Source organism: Sesamum indicum, linkage group LG11 (assembly GCF_000512975.1).
Source record: "Sesamum indicum cultivar Zhongzhi No. 13 linkage group LG11, S_indicum_v1.0, whole genome shotgun sequence".
In the NCBI taxonomy this organism is placed as follows: Eukaryota; Viridiplantae; Streptophyta; class Magnoliopsida; order Lamiales; family Pedaliaceae; genus Sesamum; species Sesamum indicum.
Window position 1 is genome coordinate 8,220,359 of NC_026155.1, and position 17,764 is coordinate 8,238,122.

Genomic DNA, 17,764 nt, shown 5'->3' on the forward strand with positions numbered 1-17,764 from the left:
ATAGTTCCTTTCATACTAAAGTTAATTGAAATTTTGTAACTACTACAAGTTATGCATATCAGCACACACGAAAAGAGAAAAAGAAGAAACAAGAAATGATGATAAAAAATATAAGAAAATGGAGGAAAAAGAATCCAAGCATTTGACATATAAACAGTATCCTAGTACATTTCAAGCTAAAAATCAAGTGCAAATTTTTCATCTTTCTTGTTCCTTTAATACCTATTTTAAGTGTTTAAAAAAAATTAGGTGCATAAAGAACAAGTGAACTAAAAGGCAAGCCATCAAAGAAGAGCCATTTATTTAGCATGAACGATCAAAAGTGACTTGAGACTCAAGAAATAATGTGATGGTTCTGAAGGGACATTGAAAGGGTTAGGACAATGGTAGATGATAAAAAGTCTGACCAAAAGTAGCAGATATTGCTTGCTTGATGAAATGATTTGCACTAATGTGATCATGAAGAATGAAAGAGGGGTTAAGTTTTGAAAATACATCTTGAGATGCATCTGCACGTTTGATGTTTCTATTTTTATGGATAATTATAATGCCTCCACTGAGGTGTCTGTCTGTCTAATTACACATAGACTTCCTGAGGTTTATAAAATTGCATCTAGTATCATTAGTTATTATCTAACAAATTTTTGTGACCCAACTGAAGTCAACACAAAAATTGAATGAAAATCGAATTTTACCCTTGAGTTGACTAATTTAATTATTTGATAATTACATAAATCTCCATTAAAGTTTGAACTAAATGCAGATTCACCCCTCTAAACTCCAAAGTTACACATGCCTTTACAAATATTTATCATCATCCTACAAATAGTCTTAACGTTTTGCAATACTATCAGCATCATTATTTTAGTAATGATAAACCTTAAATTAATTATTAGTCTAAATTTACAAAAGTTTCTCTAAAAGTTTGACTATGTTTAAACTAATTTGAAACTTATTCGATTTATACCTATCTTAAAGATTTACTGTTACTAACTTGTGATAAAAAATTTAATATCATATCTCATAAAAATTATTAGAAAATTCTAAATTACTGCAATCAAAATTATTTTGAATCTAATTCTGATTGAATAAATCATTTATATTTTAATCCTTTTATCTTGTTTTGAATAAATCTTTTAACTTATTTTTTATAAAGAAAGTAACAGAAAAATGAAAAAGAAAAATAGAAAAGGAAGAGAATCCCTCACTAGTTTATTTTTTTATGGTATAATGATTAATATGATTTCTAGTATTTATATTTAATTACTTGTGTAATACTGATGTTAAGAGATATTAAGGTATGAGTATATAATTTACATATGCAAATATGCTGAGCTTTAAAGAGGCGAGCGTTGCGCCATGGCTCCGGGGCACATTTGCGCCATGACGCATCGTCCGCCTTTATGAACTATGGTGGGTTATATGCTAAGCCCTTAATTCTCCAATTATGTCATGAGTTCAAACCTTACTGAAGGAAGCAAAGCTAGCCATGTTATACAGGTGTATTATAGGTTGGCAGTGGCCATCCCATATTGCTTGAGGAAATTAGGTTTAGTGTATTTAGTATGTTGGTGGGCTACAACAACCAAGTTGCGCAATATCTCGATGAGTTTTTGGGGAAGTAACATGATGGTTAGGTTTCTTTAGTTTCTTGGGAGAAAGAAAATAGAAAATTTTCAGTCTACGAAATCTTTAGTTAGCTCTTTTAGTATTTCCTCTGTCAATTTAACCCGTTTTTCTTGAGCTAATAACTAAATTAATTTATGCTAGAGCCAGGATTAATTGTAATTTATTCTTTGGATTCTGAAACAGTGCAATTGGGTTTCTTTTCAATGTGACAAAACTTTTAGATTTGTACTTGCTTTCTGGAGGCATAACTACTAATATCGGTGTTAGATTTCTCTGTGTAGCTGAAATTTTGAAAGCTCAGAGGTCATTAACCTGACGATAAAATGGCTACTTTCTTTTGCATCTATAGGAAACCCGTGGAGCATTTCTTGAAGGCTGTTGACGAAGTTACAGCGCAAGATATTGCTAAAATTGCACAAAAGCTTTTATCATCTCCCCTCACAATGGCATCTTATGGCGATGGTAATTAATTTCTCCTAAAGACTTGATGTATCTCGCAGCATATGATTTGTTTATATCCTATTTCTCATCGCCCTTTCATTCTGCAGTGCTTCATCTGCCAAGCTATGATGCAGTTTGCAGCAGATTCCATTCAAAATGAAGTTATTCTTGTCTTGCTCTGATCTGAAACCGTCCCTGACTTCCCGTATTTAGGGCCATTTGAAATTGTTGAGCTGCTTTTTTACGGAATAGATAGAAATAAGATGAGTTGAATGCTTAACATGACAAATAATTGGTGAAATACTTGGCAAGAAGCACTTCAATACCTGATTCATTGTATGTTTTGTAATTTAGCATGAAATTTTTGGGGCTTCAAACTTCTCTTGGTTTTGTCATTGCTGAAGTCGTCGTAATGGAAACATTGAATTTTGCTGCCCTCTCTTTGGCTTATTTATTTGCAAGCTTGCCGTCAACTCTGGTGAAAAGATAGTCAGCCTGGACTTGCCTCCACTTCAAACACCCATGACGATGAGTCTTCTGCTTGTGGACTGTTCTTATATGGAATCTGCATTTGAATGCTCGTAATTAGATGTCCACATACTTTTGCACCTGTGGGTTGTGGATATGGCAGAAACTGTAATAATAGCCTGTGTTTTATGGTTGGTACCTTTCACATTGTTTCAACTTTCTGTTGTCACCAGATGCTACATTACATATTTCGTTAAGGTTGATCATATGCAGACTTGACTGAGTGCCCCTGAAATTCTCTGCGATTGTTTCCAACTTATATGCAAACATTTATGGTATCTTCTAAAATCGTTGTCTTGTGATACTTTTTGATTGTATTGGTTATTAGTTTATCTAGGTAATTTTCTAAGTACATCTATTGGTTATATTTAATCTAAATCTAAATATTCTTTTCTATTTGTCTATATATTATATACATAAATGCATTCTACTATTGTAAGAGTATGAGAATCGCGTAATATTTTATATATATTAACTTTTGTAAAAAACAAAAATATCTCTATTGAAGAGTTGGTAAAATATTAAACTGGTAGACCTCTAGTTAATTTTTTATAATATTTAATTTTTGTAGAATACAATATAGAATTCTATAAATTTAGGATTGAAAAAAAAGAATAAAATACTTACATAGATTTTATTTATACAAATTCTAGTTTACATGGAATGAAAAAGAAAAAGAACAAAGACTAAAGTGTGCAATTCAATTCATGTGGGGTTAACTAACTATTCTCTTTCTCCGACTTTTTTAGCTATTTCCAGCAAAAGAAACAACATGCTAATTAAATGAAACGAGCTAATAATTTTAATTAAAATAGTAGTATAAAAGATGACTATGATTTCGCAATGCATATTTTATTAAGTACGACAATAAGTATGTTGAATACAATTTCATACTACATTGAATACAAGTACAACACATGGATGCTTTTTACGAGCAAAAATGTGAATAAAAATATTATTACTTTATCGTTTTTCCAAAACTTAAAAATGCAATTCTTTTATTTTATTCAAAATTATATCGATTTTATCAATATAAATGACACAACAAATGAAAAGAATTGTTGTTAAGAGTATAAAATGAGGGAGTAAATATGTCGATGAGAAATTGTTGTGCAAACAAACGCGAAATTGAACAAAAGTTATGATGAAAAGCCAAATTCATTTTTATTGAACTATGACATATTTTCAATATATATTTTATGTTTCTTAACATTCTTATGAAAACAAAGCATTTCTGCATAAGATATTAGTAAAGTATCAAATAAGTATGATTACTGGACTCACCATTCAACACTCCAAAGAATTTGAATTCCAAAAGAAACAAAATAATTGCATTAGAGAAAATCAAAAAACACATAATAACTATGCAATTTAATGGAGGAACCATAATATTGTTATATTATTATTATTTGATAAAAACTATGGGACCTATCAATCTAATTTTTCTAAATCAAATCGAGTTTAATAAAAGATAAAAAAATAAACAAATTTTGATAAATTTTTATTTCATTATCTTGTTATCATTAATAATTGATTTTATATCCAAGTAAATTGGCAATTAATATTATCTTCTCTTTCACTAACTACGTTGCTCAGTGGATGCTTTTTAGTTTTGAACTTTTGATGTGATAGGATATTTATATAAAAAAAATAATCAGGCGAGTTATATATATAAATATTAAGAAAACTCCATACACAGTTCTAGAAGCTATTTTACAGTTTTTAAAAATATTTTTGAAAGAGTTTTTTAGAGCTCGTGACCACTCCATTAAGATTAATCTTCATCATTCACTCGAGGAGACCAAACATATAAATATTGAATATGAGTTCATTTAACAATCTAGTTTTGGTATCAAATTTTTCTCACCAAAATCTTTTACTTATTTGTTTTATTTTTGCAAATCTACGTACCGGCATAGAGAAAATATTAGTAATTTGCGTTAAAAAAATATTATTATAAAACAAGAGTAAATTCCAATAAAAACCACACTTCACGCACAATGCATGTATGTTTTCCTAGTAAATTAGAATACCTTTTTTACTATAATCATAAGTTCTTTTTATATGTTAAGGCGATATTTATAATGAAACAATGTGAAATTGAAGAATAAATTGGCGAAGCTACTCAAGGAGGATGACTATATAGATGCCCCGATGGAGGGGTCTGAAGCCGCCATGCTGAGGGGGTAAGGATCCGACGGAGAGGAAGAGGTATTGCCTAACACGCAGAAGAGGATCCAACATGTTGTGCAGTGAAAAAGACGAAGTGGGGAGAAGGATTCGTGTTATAGGTGATAAAAAAAAATTAAAATTACTCAAATCGTTTGAAATAAATTGAATCGAATTGTTTTTTATAATTTATCCTTAAATACAATTCTTAATTTAGAATAAAATCGTATTGCATATATATCATAACAAACTTACATAGTGTTCTTAAAATAGAATATAATACTACTATATTGAACAATTCTCAAACATGAACCACATTTCGTACATATAACAATTCTCAAATAGGGACCATATTTTATACATATAATAATTTTATAAAAATTAATCAGAACATAATATCCTAAAATAGAATATAATACTATTAAAAGAATATAATAGAATACTTAACAAAATATAATAGCAATCATAAACAGTCTAATCCACATCATTAACAGAATATAACAACAATCATTAATAGAATATAATCCACATTGCACAAACAAATATCGTCTTGCAAAAGCCCAGATCCTAACATGTTAAACAATCTAAACAATAAAGACAAAAAAAAAAAAGTGAGAGAAATAATACTGTCTCTCTCTCTTTTTTTTTTTGTTAAACCCACACTGGCATCCACAGACACATGCTGTCAATAGATTTTGAACCTAATATTTTCATAATAAAATGTTGAGCCCCAAATCATTGGGTGCCTCCTAAGAGACAATACTATCATTGTCTTGCACAAACCCAAATCCCAAAATTTCTCTTTTGTTTGTCTTTATATCATACTTGCAATAAATAACTAAGCATCACTTGACACACAAACTAAAAAAAAATACATAAAACAACACGAGATTTTATGTTCAAAATTTTTTTAAAAAAATACAACAAAAAGTACAAATCCTACCTTCGTTCAGCACAAAAAGTATAAATTCCTAACTCAGTCTCAGATTGCTTCCACTCTAACAATAGAAAACCATAAACAAAAGGATACGAACCACAAAGAATTTAAAAACTTAACGGAAAGTAGAAAACCTACCTCTGCTACCTTTCTCCCTTTGATTCTATCGGTATCCTTCCAAATTTAACGGACAAATTCGACTTTTCTATCTAAATAACATAAGCCCCTTAAGAACTAAGGTCTTTTCAGATTTTCTCTCAAAAAAAATTGAAATAAGGCTCCGGTCTAAACCTAGCGAAACATCTCCACATATATATGAAGGGGTATTTTAATCATTACATTTAAAAATACATTTCTATTGATTGGGAAATAATGTGATTCATTGTTGAGAACGTAGGGTTGAAATTTAAATTTTATTTTTCATAAGAAAATTTTTAAACATTTAGCATATATCAGAATAAAATGAGTTTAACCCTTTTTGTGTATGTATGAAATCAACCCTAAATGAAAAATGATAAGGAAGTTTATATAATTTGTTTCTCCTTTCGTATTCTTTTTTACCCTCTCCCCTCTATTTAATTTTATTGTTCCTCACAAATTTCAACATATTGACTGTAAACGCATGAAATACATGAATACAGCCACATTTTATTTATTTAATTTTTTTAAAAAAAAAGGCAGTATAACACTTGTAACTAAAATTATGTAATTAAAGTTGCATATCTACACAAGTACTGAGCAAATTTTCGCCAATTCCACACACATTGAGTGTACGATAACAGCTAGTTTTGATTAACTTTTCACCTCAGATAGATCTTTAAACCCTTGGGCAACTATAGACATTGTGTAACATTTGTCGTTCACTCAGGAAATGGAGAACACAGACAAAGCTAGCCACAGTCTTATTCATTAAGATAATAAAACCAGTTTGCAGCCACTCCAGAAGCAGCAGCCGTAGCCAAGATATTTCTGGAGTAGGCATCAAGCATGCAAAACATTAAGCCGTAGAGAAAGCACAAAAACATTCAATTTTCCCAGTACAACTTCAGCAATGAAAAACCAAGATAATTTTGAAACCGCAAAATTTTAACATGCTAAATTACAAAGCATACAATGAATCAGGCATGAAAGTGCTTCTTGCCAAGTATTTCACCAATTATTGGTCATGTTGAGCATTCAACTCTTCTTATTTCCATCTAATACTTCAAAGGGCAAGCTCAACAATTTCAAATGGCCCCAAATACAGGACATCGGTGAAGGTTTCTTATCAGAGCAAGCGAACGATTACTTCATTTTGAATGGAATCTGCTGCTAACAGCATCATAGCTTGGCAGATGAAGCACTGCAGATTGAGAGCACATGAGAAATAAAGGATGCTGATAAACCATATGCTCCAGGAAACATTAAAGAATCTTTTAGGAGAAATTAGTTACCATCGCCATAAGACGCCATTGTGAGGGGAGACGATAAAAGCTTTTGTGCAATTTTAGCAAGATCTTGTGCTGTAACTTCGTCAACAGCCTTCAAGAAATGCTCCACAGGTTTCCTATAGATGCAAAAGAAAGTAGCCATTTTATTGTCAGCTTAATGACCTCTGAACTTGCAAATTCTCAGCTAAACAGAGAAATCTAACACAAGTAGTGGAGTTATGCCCCCGGAAGAGCAAAGTACAAGCCAAAAAATTTCAAATTGAGAACTCAAATCTTTCAGAATTCAAAGCATAAATTACTTATTAGCTCAATAAAAATAGGTAAAAAAAAAACTGGGGAATAGCTGACAAATGATGTCATTCAGTGAAAAGTTTTCTATGTTCTTTCTTCTACAGGTTTTTGTTTTTTCCTTTTTTCATTTTTTGGGGAATGAAAGCTTAGGACAGGTTAAACCTGGTCTTGACTCTTGATCAACCCAAATTTTCAAATTGAGAAGAAACTCCAATGCCTATATCTCTCAGAATTCAAAGAACAAATTAGTTATTCACTCAATAAAATTAGGTCAAAATAACGGGGTATAGCTAACAAAAGATGTCATCCGGTGAAAAGTTTTCTATGTTCTTTCTTCCACAGGGTTTCGTCTTTTTCTGTTTTCATTTTTTGGGGAATGAAAGGTTAGATTGGGTTAGACCTGGTCTTGATCAACCCAACAAAGGAAACCTAACCACCACAAAATGTTTCTCGGGCAAAAGTTCATCGAGGCTTTGTCTAACTTGATCACCATAAGCCCATCTACGCATTAAATATGTTAAATCCAATCTCCAGTTCTCCACTAGATCAAGTATTATAGGCCGGCAACCACCAACCTACAATACACCCACATATAGTTGCGAGCTCTATGTCCTCAATTAGGTGTGTACTCATGACATAAGTGGGGCACTAGGGGCTAAACCGTTAAACCAAGTTAAATAAAAACATACACATCAAATGTGAAATAGACCTCCGTCATATCTGAATTTTACTTACTGATAACCCCCCCTTTCCCCGGTTGGCACTTTCTCTTTATGATATACTAGGTAAAAGTTTTCTTGAGCACTTAAAAATAGATACTAAGTGGCAATCATGACGAATAAAGATGCACATAATTTAGTTTTACAGGTATTATTATATTGTTATAGGCCAAACGCTGGGATTCTTTTTCCTCCATTTTCTTATATAGGTTATCATTTACTTTTCCTTTTGTTCTTTTTTCCTTTTTGTGTGTGTTGAAGTACATAATTTGAACTAGTTACAAAGTTATTTCTGTTAACGCTTAGTATGAAGGGAACTATTAGAACATAGTGGACACTCTTTTGAAGGATTGATAAAGAACATCCTCTCACAAATCCATTTGCACTTTCCATTCATAATCACTACCAAGTAATTCTCAAGTAAAGAGGACGCACCTCTCTCCATACGTCAAAATTTGTTTACCTATGTCTTCCGATGCAACCATCTGCAATGAAACCAAAAACAGTGAATAAGATAAATTACAAGCATAGAAAGAAATGTACTCACTTTTAATGCAAGAAAACTGCTGAATTATTATCTCAAACTTTCTGGAATAAGATTTAAAAGCCATATGATGTAAGGGCAAAATTTCATACTCTGGATTCAAGGTTCATCAAAATGGCAGACTTTGTCGATTGTTTTGCACGATTTAGTTGTACCTGGTCAACTGCAACACCAAAATGAGGGGCTAACAAGTTGAGGAAATTTAGCAGAAAAACAAAAGCATCAAGCAAACTGGATAAGCAGATCTATATTACCAAATGTTTGATTTAGCTCACAAATGAAATGTAAATTTAATCGAATCCCTGGAAAGGGAGAAGGTACAGCTAGAATACATTAAAGCAATCGCATATGAAAAATAAAATGTTTATATGATGCATAGTAATAGTAGCAACTATTCAAAAACTTTCAGGATCATCAGTCACCAGAAACCAATAAAAAAACTGCGAAAAGCAACTGATTTAAAGACAAATATTCAGTAAGGTCTTTACCTTCTCCGGGAGTCGCAACTGCAATGAGCTCTTTAACAGCTACATCAATAGCATGGATTGCAAAATCAGACCCCTGAATTCAAGGAAGTGGTTTTGTCACCTTCAAAGTTTGACAGGAGAATATTTTGCAAAATTGGCAAGTGAAAAATCACTCTGAACTTCAATATACAGTATGCACATGTTCCCTACTTGTTTTGGTCATCTCAAACACAATATTTTCTGAGCACCAACTATTAGATGTATCACCATGACAAAAAAGTAATTGTCAGTATTCATGTGATGGCGTCTTTATAGCTAAGCTAGAGATATTAAGAAAAGATATTGATTTAATTGAAATGCTTTTGGCAGTAAAAACATGAATAAACAATTGACATAATTTAAGATATTGTTTCATAATTCTTGAAAACAGGCAGAATTGTGTGTTACAGAGGTATCAGATATATCCACACAGTTTAAAATAGATGGTGCATCAGAAACAATGATAATAGACAATGAAAAATATGGAGAAACTCTCACAAGAACCAAACTAATTAATAATACAGCGTATCCACACATTGGCAGTTTAAGGGAAAGCGACCGAACAGCATCTCAAGTTTGACAATGATCAGTCAGAACAACTATTAATATTGACCAACTTTGATTTATCTCAGATCAGAAGTGAAACTCCAATATGCACATGAACATCCCCTAGTTGGCTGAAAGATGATTGCTCATTTCAGTAATGATTGCTTCTAGAATGGGTAACAGTCAACATCTCCCCTTTCTCTTGCTCATCCAGAAATTTCCCCAGGTTTAATAGTTTTCTTTGATCAATCCATCACCCACCATTATGGTACAGCCCCTCGTCTTCAAAATTATTAAGTCCACGTCAATGCATCATCAGACATACATCAAAGTGCCATGCTAATGTTTAAAATTTAAGCTCCATCAATTTCTTTATGAAACATCAGTACATCACCAGTTAAAAATAAAACAAAAGAAAATGCCAAAAGTATGATACAGTACAATGAGTCCACTAAAAAAATAGAAACATATAGATCAAGAAAAAATTGCAGTATTAGCAACCACAAACAATATATATACAAAAGCCCTTCAAAGTTCAAAAGTATGTGCAAATTGAAAAACTTCCTTACAGTGGTAGCTTGAATTCCAAATAATCCAGTATGATTATAAATGCTGCTAAATGCAGAAAAAGCCTGAATCTGAGGATGCTCGTTCAGGACACGGAGATCTGCATATGAGTTAAACATAACAACACATGATAAATCTGTTTATAATAAAATTTATCCAGCACAAAGAGTAAAACAGAAAAACACTATGCTGAATTGGACTTAAGAAGACATTAAAGCATGGGTTAAAACTTAGAAGATAAAGTCTTAAGTTGTGCCATTTCTTAAGTAGGGAATTAAACGTGACGTGCAGTTAAAACACAATTAAAGTGGTTATGCATGTTATGCATGAGTTGCTTTACTCATTTAGTTTAACAGTATCATAATACAACTTACATAATCTTGAGTACATCCCCTTTCCAGGACCACCAGCTGAGAAAGATCCACCTCCCCCCATAAGCATCTATGACATAATCAACATCAGTATCTTCTTAAGGAATGAGGTTCAGTTCAAAATTAAGAAACAACAGATGGCCAGAAGGCAGTAAAACAAAGTAAACAAGCATTACTTGATAGAAAGTAGACATTTATGCAAAAGAGTTTTTCAAAAGTCTTATTTGTTCAGAAGTAACAAATCATGAAGGGGTGTTAGTAATTATCCAAAAACAGAGATAAACAAGTGAATAAGGAAACCTGGAGAACAGTCAATGTAATAGCATCTTTTTCCTTAACCCAGCCGCCAGGAAGTTCAAATGCAAGAGCGAAGTGAGTCATCTGATTACAAATTGGGAATATTATATAATGCCAAAGTTTACAAACCAACATTCATTCAGGAAACAAATCAAAATGTGATCTGGGATATTTATGATACGCACCCCGGCATCACCTTGACGACGAAAATCGCCTCCAGTATAAATTGGCTTTGGCTCCGAAGGTCGAGAAACTTTAGGAAGATCAGAGAGAAGTGGCTCCGCATATTCTAAAAGTTTATCATGGTCAACACCTGATGCTGCAAGGACCATCCTAGGAGCAGTATAGTTTTCCTAAACCACAACATAGACAATTATAAGTGATAATGATACCGAATCAATGGGAAAAAAATTCTAAAGATGAACAACTGCACCGCAGCTTCAGAAAAGAAAGTGTTGCAACTGAAACAAAAAGATTTATTTCTTGAGACTAACGGAAACAAACTCCTCCAAAACTGTGCTATTCAAACTGCCAAGTGCAGATTCTGAAGCCAAAAGAGCATTTGCGTAGGGACCAGAGTAACCAGTTGAATGAATAGCCTCCAAAAGCAGGTGCTGAGGATTTTTTGACAATTCACTGATCTCTGCGTTCACCTTATGGACCTGCAAAGAGGGCATCACAAAATTTTATTGCAATTCTCAAATAGGAAAGAAAGACTAAATATGTCTTCCCAAGAAAAGAAGAAAAGATATACCTGTTCACTAACTTCCCAGTCCAAGAAAGCTGGATTTCTAACACAGTCAATAAGAAGCTCTACCATTTGAGGAACATAGGACTTCAGTGCATCGTAGGTGTAACTCATATGCTCCCGAGAGACTGATGCAGTTACATTGCCACCAATTGCCTCAACTTCTCGTACGATACGCAGGTGGCTCCGGTTAGTGGTACTTTTGAAGGCCATACGCTCCAAAAGATGTGTGGCCCCATATGAAGCTGGAGTTTCATGGATTGAGCCACAATCGACATATAACCCAATTGAAGCTGCAGGGTTCTGATGAAGATAAGCAAGCTTAATCAATCAATACATTCTTTACTAAAATAACAATAATAATTATTCCTATAACAGTGAAAAGAAAAACATAAAATCATCCCCTACCGCTGAAGGTTCAGACGCAACTTTTAGACCATTCGGAAGAGTGGTTATCTTGGTCTTTCCAGGCTCAACATAGTCCGGCAATGGAGGGGGCAGAACAACATCCTTAAGTGGGAAATCTAGAGGTGGAAGCGAAGACGACTTCTCACCGGTCAGCCAACCAAAAAGACCTCCTGATGATGACTTGGTTGCAATAGCACTTGTACTCGCATATCTAGCTAATCCCCTGTATCCTGTTCGGCCCTGAGATAAACAAATCCAATCCGTAGAGCTTCATTAGTAGACGACAGCATACAAACTCTTCTCAAGTACTATTTGAGGCACTGATCATTCAAGAAAATCATACAGCCACTTCAATATAATCATTAACAGTTTTGACAGGGATTCACTGCTATGCAGCCATTCTTTTAATGCTAACCATTATATGACCATCATAAACTAATTTTGTGGACTTAATTACAATTTCATGTCCTAAAAATGTAAAGTAAAAACACCAACTCGTACAGCGCAAAGTTCCCACCTTCACGGGCAACTAAAGATTCGATTCTTATACTAAGCAACATTAATTGAATAAAAAGTGAAGCCGCATAGAAAAATAGACACTCTTATCAGGCATTCATCACTTTGTTAGCAGCTCCACAATGCTTAGAATCAAGTATCCTGATAAAAATGATTCTATGCTACAGCAAGCAGCATTCTTATTACAACATATAAAACCACACTGAAGGAAGAATGCTCCTACCAGACAATGTTCATTTTAAGCTTAAGCTAACCATCGATAATAAAGATCAAATTTTCTTACAAGCGACGGTATTTTCCATCAAAACTTTGCAGCCGCGCGAAAATTCAGATAACCACTAACATATTAAAACACGATAGTCCTCGTTGAGCAGCCATCAGATCTAAATAATAGAATCATGCGCACAGAAAACGAAGATATATATAGACCTAAATACCAATAGAAAATCAATCAGTTCGTACATGTTCTACGCGAGTGCGAGTGTGAGTGTGAGTGCGAGTGCGAGTGCGTGTGGTGAGGGGATAGAAGCTAGGGTTAAGAGGATTAGAGATGATTGCGTACCTTGAGAGCCCTGACTCTTGACGCCGCCGTTCTATACATACTAAAAATGCTATGGCCAATCGGTGAATTCAAAAGGGAAATGTGGTTTTTGTGTGTGTTCGGAGAGAGAGAGAGAAAGGGCTGAGAACTACAGAGAGTGCAGGAAGAGGGAAGAAGAGGAGGAGAGAACGGCGAATGAAGATCCCCACACGTGAGAACGCTGGCCTCGACCTGGGCTTTACACGAGCGAAAGAATGTAATCTTCCTTAGGCTTTTTCATTTTATCTCTTTGATAAATTGTATAAAACTTTTCTGTATTATTTTATTTTACCTAAAATTTTTCTTATATTATAAAAATAGACAAACAATTTCTATATTTTTTGAAATGTTGCACACTCTAAAAAATAAATTTAATTATATTAAAATTTGTGTTAAATTATCCCTTATACCCTTTTTATAATTATTATTGAACTTCAATTATTAAAAAATAAATGATTTAGCTTTTAAATAATTTAAAGTAAATATTTTTAATATGTAATTATATATACACTATGTATACATAATATAATATATATATATATATAAAGACACACGTAACGAAGGCCGTCTAGAGTCGTCGTTACTCAGACTTATTCTCCTTTTGACGATGAGGAGACAGAGAAGGAGACGGCAAAAAAATATATCATTCTTGAATTTTTAAAAAAAGTTATAAAAATAATTTAAGTTTTTCAACAATATAAAAATAATAAAAATATATCAAAATTTTAGTGTAAATAATAGTTTTAATTTAAATATTATTTTTACAGTAAATAATATAACTTAAAAAATTGATATAATTTTTTGGTATGTTGATATTTAATTAGTACATTTTATAAATAAGTATATAATTTATTGAATATATTTAAACTAAATATATTATTATAAGTGACTTTTATTCATATTCATATAAATTTTTAATTTAAAAAGTGAGTTTTAGTATATTAATTTTTGTATATTGATTTGTTAATTTAAAACTAAATAATAATTAATCAATCAACAATATATGATTTATTAAAATATATTTAAACTAAAATATTAATTTTCTCTTACATATCAAAAAAGAGGTAAAATAGACTTTTGCAATTATAAAATAATATCAAAAGGTATTAAAGAATAAATACACACATTTTTGGCGTGTGACATGCACTCTTTGTTAATTTCTAACATAAAGTGAGTATTTTGCTGCCTTTTTCATAACACGAGACGGGGGATTTATCTAAAAAAAATAATATGGGGAGGTTTCATGCTATTTCACCAAAACAGAGGGGCTGCTATGCAATTTATCCTTTTTCTTTTTGCTTTTCATTTTCTCCAAACTTTGTTATGAGTTTTCAATTTTGAATTAAAACTTGAGATCCCATAGAAATGAAATATTAGGTTGTAATATTTTCTTTTACTATTTTTAAATTGTCATTTGATTGCTCTTAGCAATATTTTAAGAAAAGTAATTACTAAGGTCTGATAATTTATAATTCTATTTTTTTTATGCAAGTAAGAATCGCTCGTTTGAATAATCACGAAGTTTTTGGATCAAATCCTTTCAGGCCTGAAAAAGGGAATTCGTAAAAAAAAAAAATATTAGTACACCGACATTCGAGTCAGTAATACAGTCACAGAAAGTTAAAATTAAAAGAAATAAGGTATCAATGAGTGCTTAGGAGATGACAAAAGAATATGATTATTAAAATGCTCTAGCAATGTGTTTGTACGTGTGTTTGTGCAAAAGAGGCTTTCCCTTAACCGAGGGGGAAAGCCTAACTTTTATAGCCATAATCTCCCAGTGGATGAAAAAGTGTAATCCCTGAAGACTTGGATCAACAGTTATTATGGATAAGTCTCCTCAAAATCTGAAAGTCGTTAATAAAGATTTCAAAAAGTCCGGCTAGGAGGAGTTTTGATTGGATAAGTCACGAGTTCCTAAGAGGTAGTTGGGGCGCATGCAATACTTATCATTATCTTTTTATACTTGTCACAACCTACGTAGACATCTATTCTCATTTGGAAAGAATGATCTTCCACCACTTGAGAACGTGGCTAGCATGGCGACGAAGTCAGCTCCGAGCCCCCTGGGCCAATAGGCGTTTGATCATGGCCCACTCTTCCACAAATCCATATTCGAGTATCTGGATCATGGAGGCTACTCCATATCAAGCCCCGGACATCTCAAGATTTTCTATTAGGCTTGTGCATAAAGTGAGCCTCTATGTTGGTCAAGCCTATATTTCCAATGGGTGCATCTTTAAGCCACCATTATTTGATATTATAGTATCACATAATTTACTAAAATCTAGCATAAAATTTTCAACTTAAAAAATATATAATTTTTGGAATCCGTCCCAAACACACACGATTCAACATTTTCTATGTGGTCCATTTTTCATTCATACATGTGAATCCATTTTGGGTTGAAAAAGATTTTCAAACCTAATCTTTTGGGCTCAACCCAAACCCTACTCTATATAGCCTTGTTTGGTTTCATTTCATTTTCAATTTTTTTCAATATTTGAAACAGTAATGAAAGTAAAACACTATTTGTTAGACTAATTCTTATTTGAAATATTTTACCATCATTCTCATCATAGTCATAATTTTTTTATGTAATTACATACATATAAGATTTTCAATTTTAATTTTACCAATTAATTGAAATTGTGGATTGCATCACGATTTAGAGTTGTGGATGCCGTCGACGATTCCGTTTTTTTCTTTTAAAAAAATTATATTTATTAATTAAAAAATGTTAATTATAATCAATAATAAAGTTATAAATGTATTAATTAAAAAAATTATAATCACCTATTACAAATATGACAATAATTATAAATTTTAAAAATGCCAGTCCGTCCCACAATTGCAATTGGTGGCATTGTCGGCGAGGTCTTCTTATTTCCGCATCCACATTCTATATTGACTTATTTTCTTCATAATCATCATTACTAGCATTAATATGCAATCGACTTGATGATGTTGCAAAATCAGATTCTACATAATCACAATATGTACTAAATGATGAAAATGAAATTGGTGAAATATTATATCCTGGTGCATCTGGTTGCTTAATGCTACGGTCAAGATTAATATATGCAAAATAAGCTTTTGCATGGCTTAAAACGTATGGAGCTGATTGAAACCAATCATCTTATTGTGGCGATTGAGATATGTAGTAATATTGAGGTGTACACTATTGAAGGACTAGCTATACACTCCCCAACATTTTCACGTTCAGTCGAACTAGTAGGCATTGGATTGCAACTTCTCCTTTGTCTATAGGCTCGAATGACGTTGCATTTTGTGGTTGTGTGATGAACTCAACAAGATTTTAAAATTTTATTCTCGAATCGGTCCACCAATTGACTGTATCCTTCCATACCCTACAGTTTAGGACGACAACTTAATTGAAGGAATTATAGTTATTCAATCCGAAATATATATATATATATATATAAACTTATAAACACATCCATCATATATATAGATGGGAAAAAGAAAGACATAAGAATACTCTTAAAATGATAGTCAAATGCTAATATTGTTTCGTTGTAGTAAAAATAAAAAATACTTTAAAAAACAAATAAAATTGAATATTTAAATTAAAATTACTCATTCAAATTATCTTTTCAATGAAAGATAGATAAGCATTTAAAATAAGCTCACCTAAACACTCTTTAGCCGACCTTCTTAAGCACGTTGGTGGTTTGCGTACAATGTGTGTGTTCAAAATCAAGCATTCAACCCATCGTTTTCACTTGGAAAAATCCCATATGCTAAATATGCAAATTTCCAGAAAAACATGTTGACCGGACCAGTGCTTGGACCAGAATATTCTATGGGAATTTAATATTATTCGTTTGCTTTAGCATAATAAATCAGGTGAATAGTAATTTACTTCCATGTGATATTGAAAATGAATACATTATTCTTTTATGAAAAAAATATAGCAATATATCCCCCTATACTTTTTAAAATAAAACAATATACCTTCTTATACAGGGAGGTAAATTGCTTTATTTTTAAAATTATAGGGGGATAAATCGTTGTATTTTAAAAAATAAAGGGAGGTAAATCGCTATTTATTTTTTCATAAGGGGGTAATTTGCTTATTTGCGATATCACAAGGGGTTGTCTGTATTTTTCCAATAATAAATCTATGTGTAGTTGATAGAATACACATATTTATGAACACATGCTATGCGTATGTAAAATTTAAATTTTTATTGTATTTATTTACTTGAGTAAAAAAGTTGAATAATTAATCTACATTGATAAAAGAAATTAACTTTAAATGTTGTAAGAAAAGTTGATAGAACTGATTACTTAAAGAGACCATTATTTATGAAAAATATATAAATAAAATAAGAGTATATTAGAAAATCAATATTTTTGTTTTTGTTGAAGTAGGTATTTTAAAATCTTGAAATTTATTAAATAGGGCAAATTACAACGATCTCCGTTTGACATAATTATGAATATCTCCTCATTATTTGAAAAACTATCAATACCCTCCCGATTGTAATGGTCATATAATAATTAGCTCATT

General features: G+C 32.0%; 2 protein-coding genes across 2 annotated transcripts in view; one reads left to right on the forward strand and one right to left on the reverse strand.

Moving 5' to 3' along the window:
- LOC105173569 (mitochondrial-processing peptidase subunit alpha-like) overlaps positions 1-2,833 on the forward strand; it is an 8,709-nt gene extending 5,876 nt beyond the window's left edge. The window contains exons 12-13 of the mRNA XM_011095359.2: positions 1,979-2,091; positions 2,178-2,833. Of these exons, the coding sequence (XP_011093661.1) occupies positions 1,979-2,091; positions 2,178-2,230 (166 nt within the window). The 3' untranslated portion in view covers positions 2,231-2,833. The remainder of the gene's footprint in view (positions 1-1,978; positions 2,092-2,177) is intronic.
- On the reverse strand, positions 6,582-13,442 carry LOC105173570 (mitochondrial-processing peptidase subunit alpha). Its single transcript, XM_011095360.2, has 13 exons — positions 13,210-13,442; positions 12,132-12,371; positions 11,730-12,026; positions 11,470-11,637; positions 11,161-11,328; positions 10,979-11,059; positions 10,682-10,748; positions 10,310-10,407; positions 9,177-9,249; positions 8,781-8,851; positions 8,580-8,629; positions 7,138-7,250; positions 6,582-7,046 (listed from the first exon to the last, which is right to left on the reverse strand). Exons 1-13 carry the CDS (start codon positions 13,246-13,248, stop codon positions 6,994-6,996), a joined length of 1,518 nt encoding a protein of 505 aa, XP_011093662.1. The 5' UTR covers positions 13,249-13,442; the 3' UTR covers positions 6,582-6,993.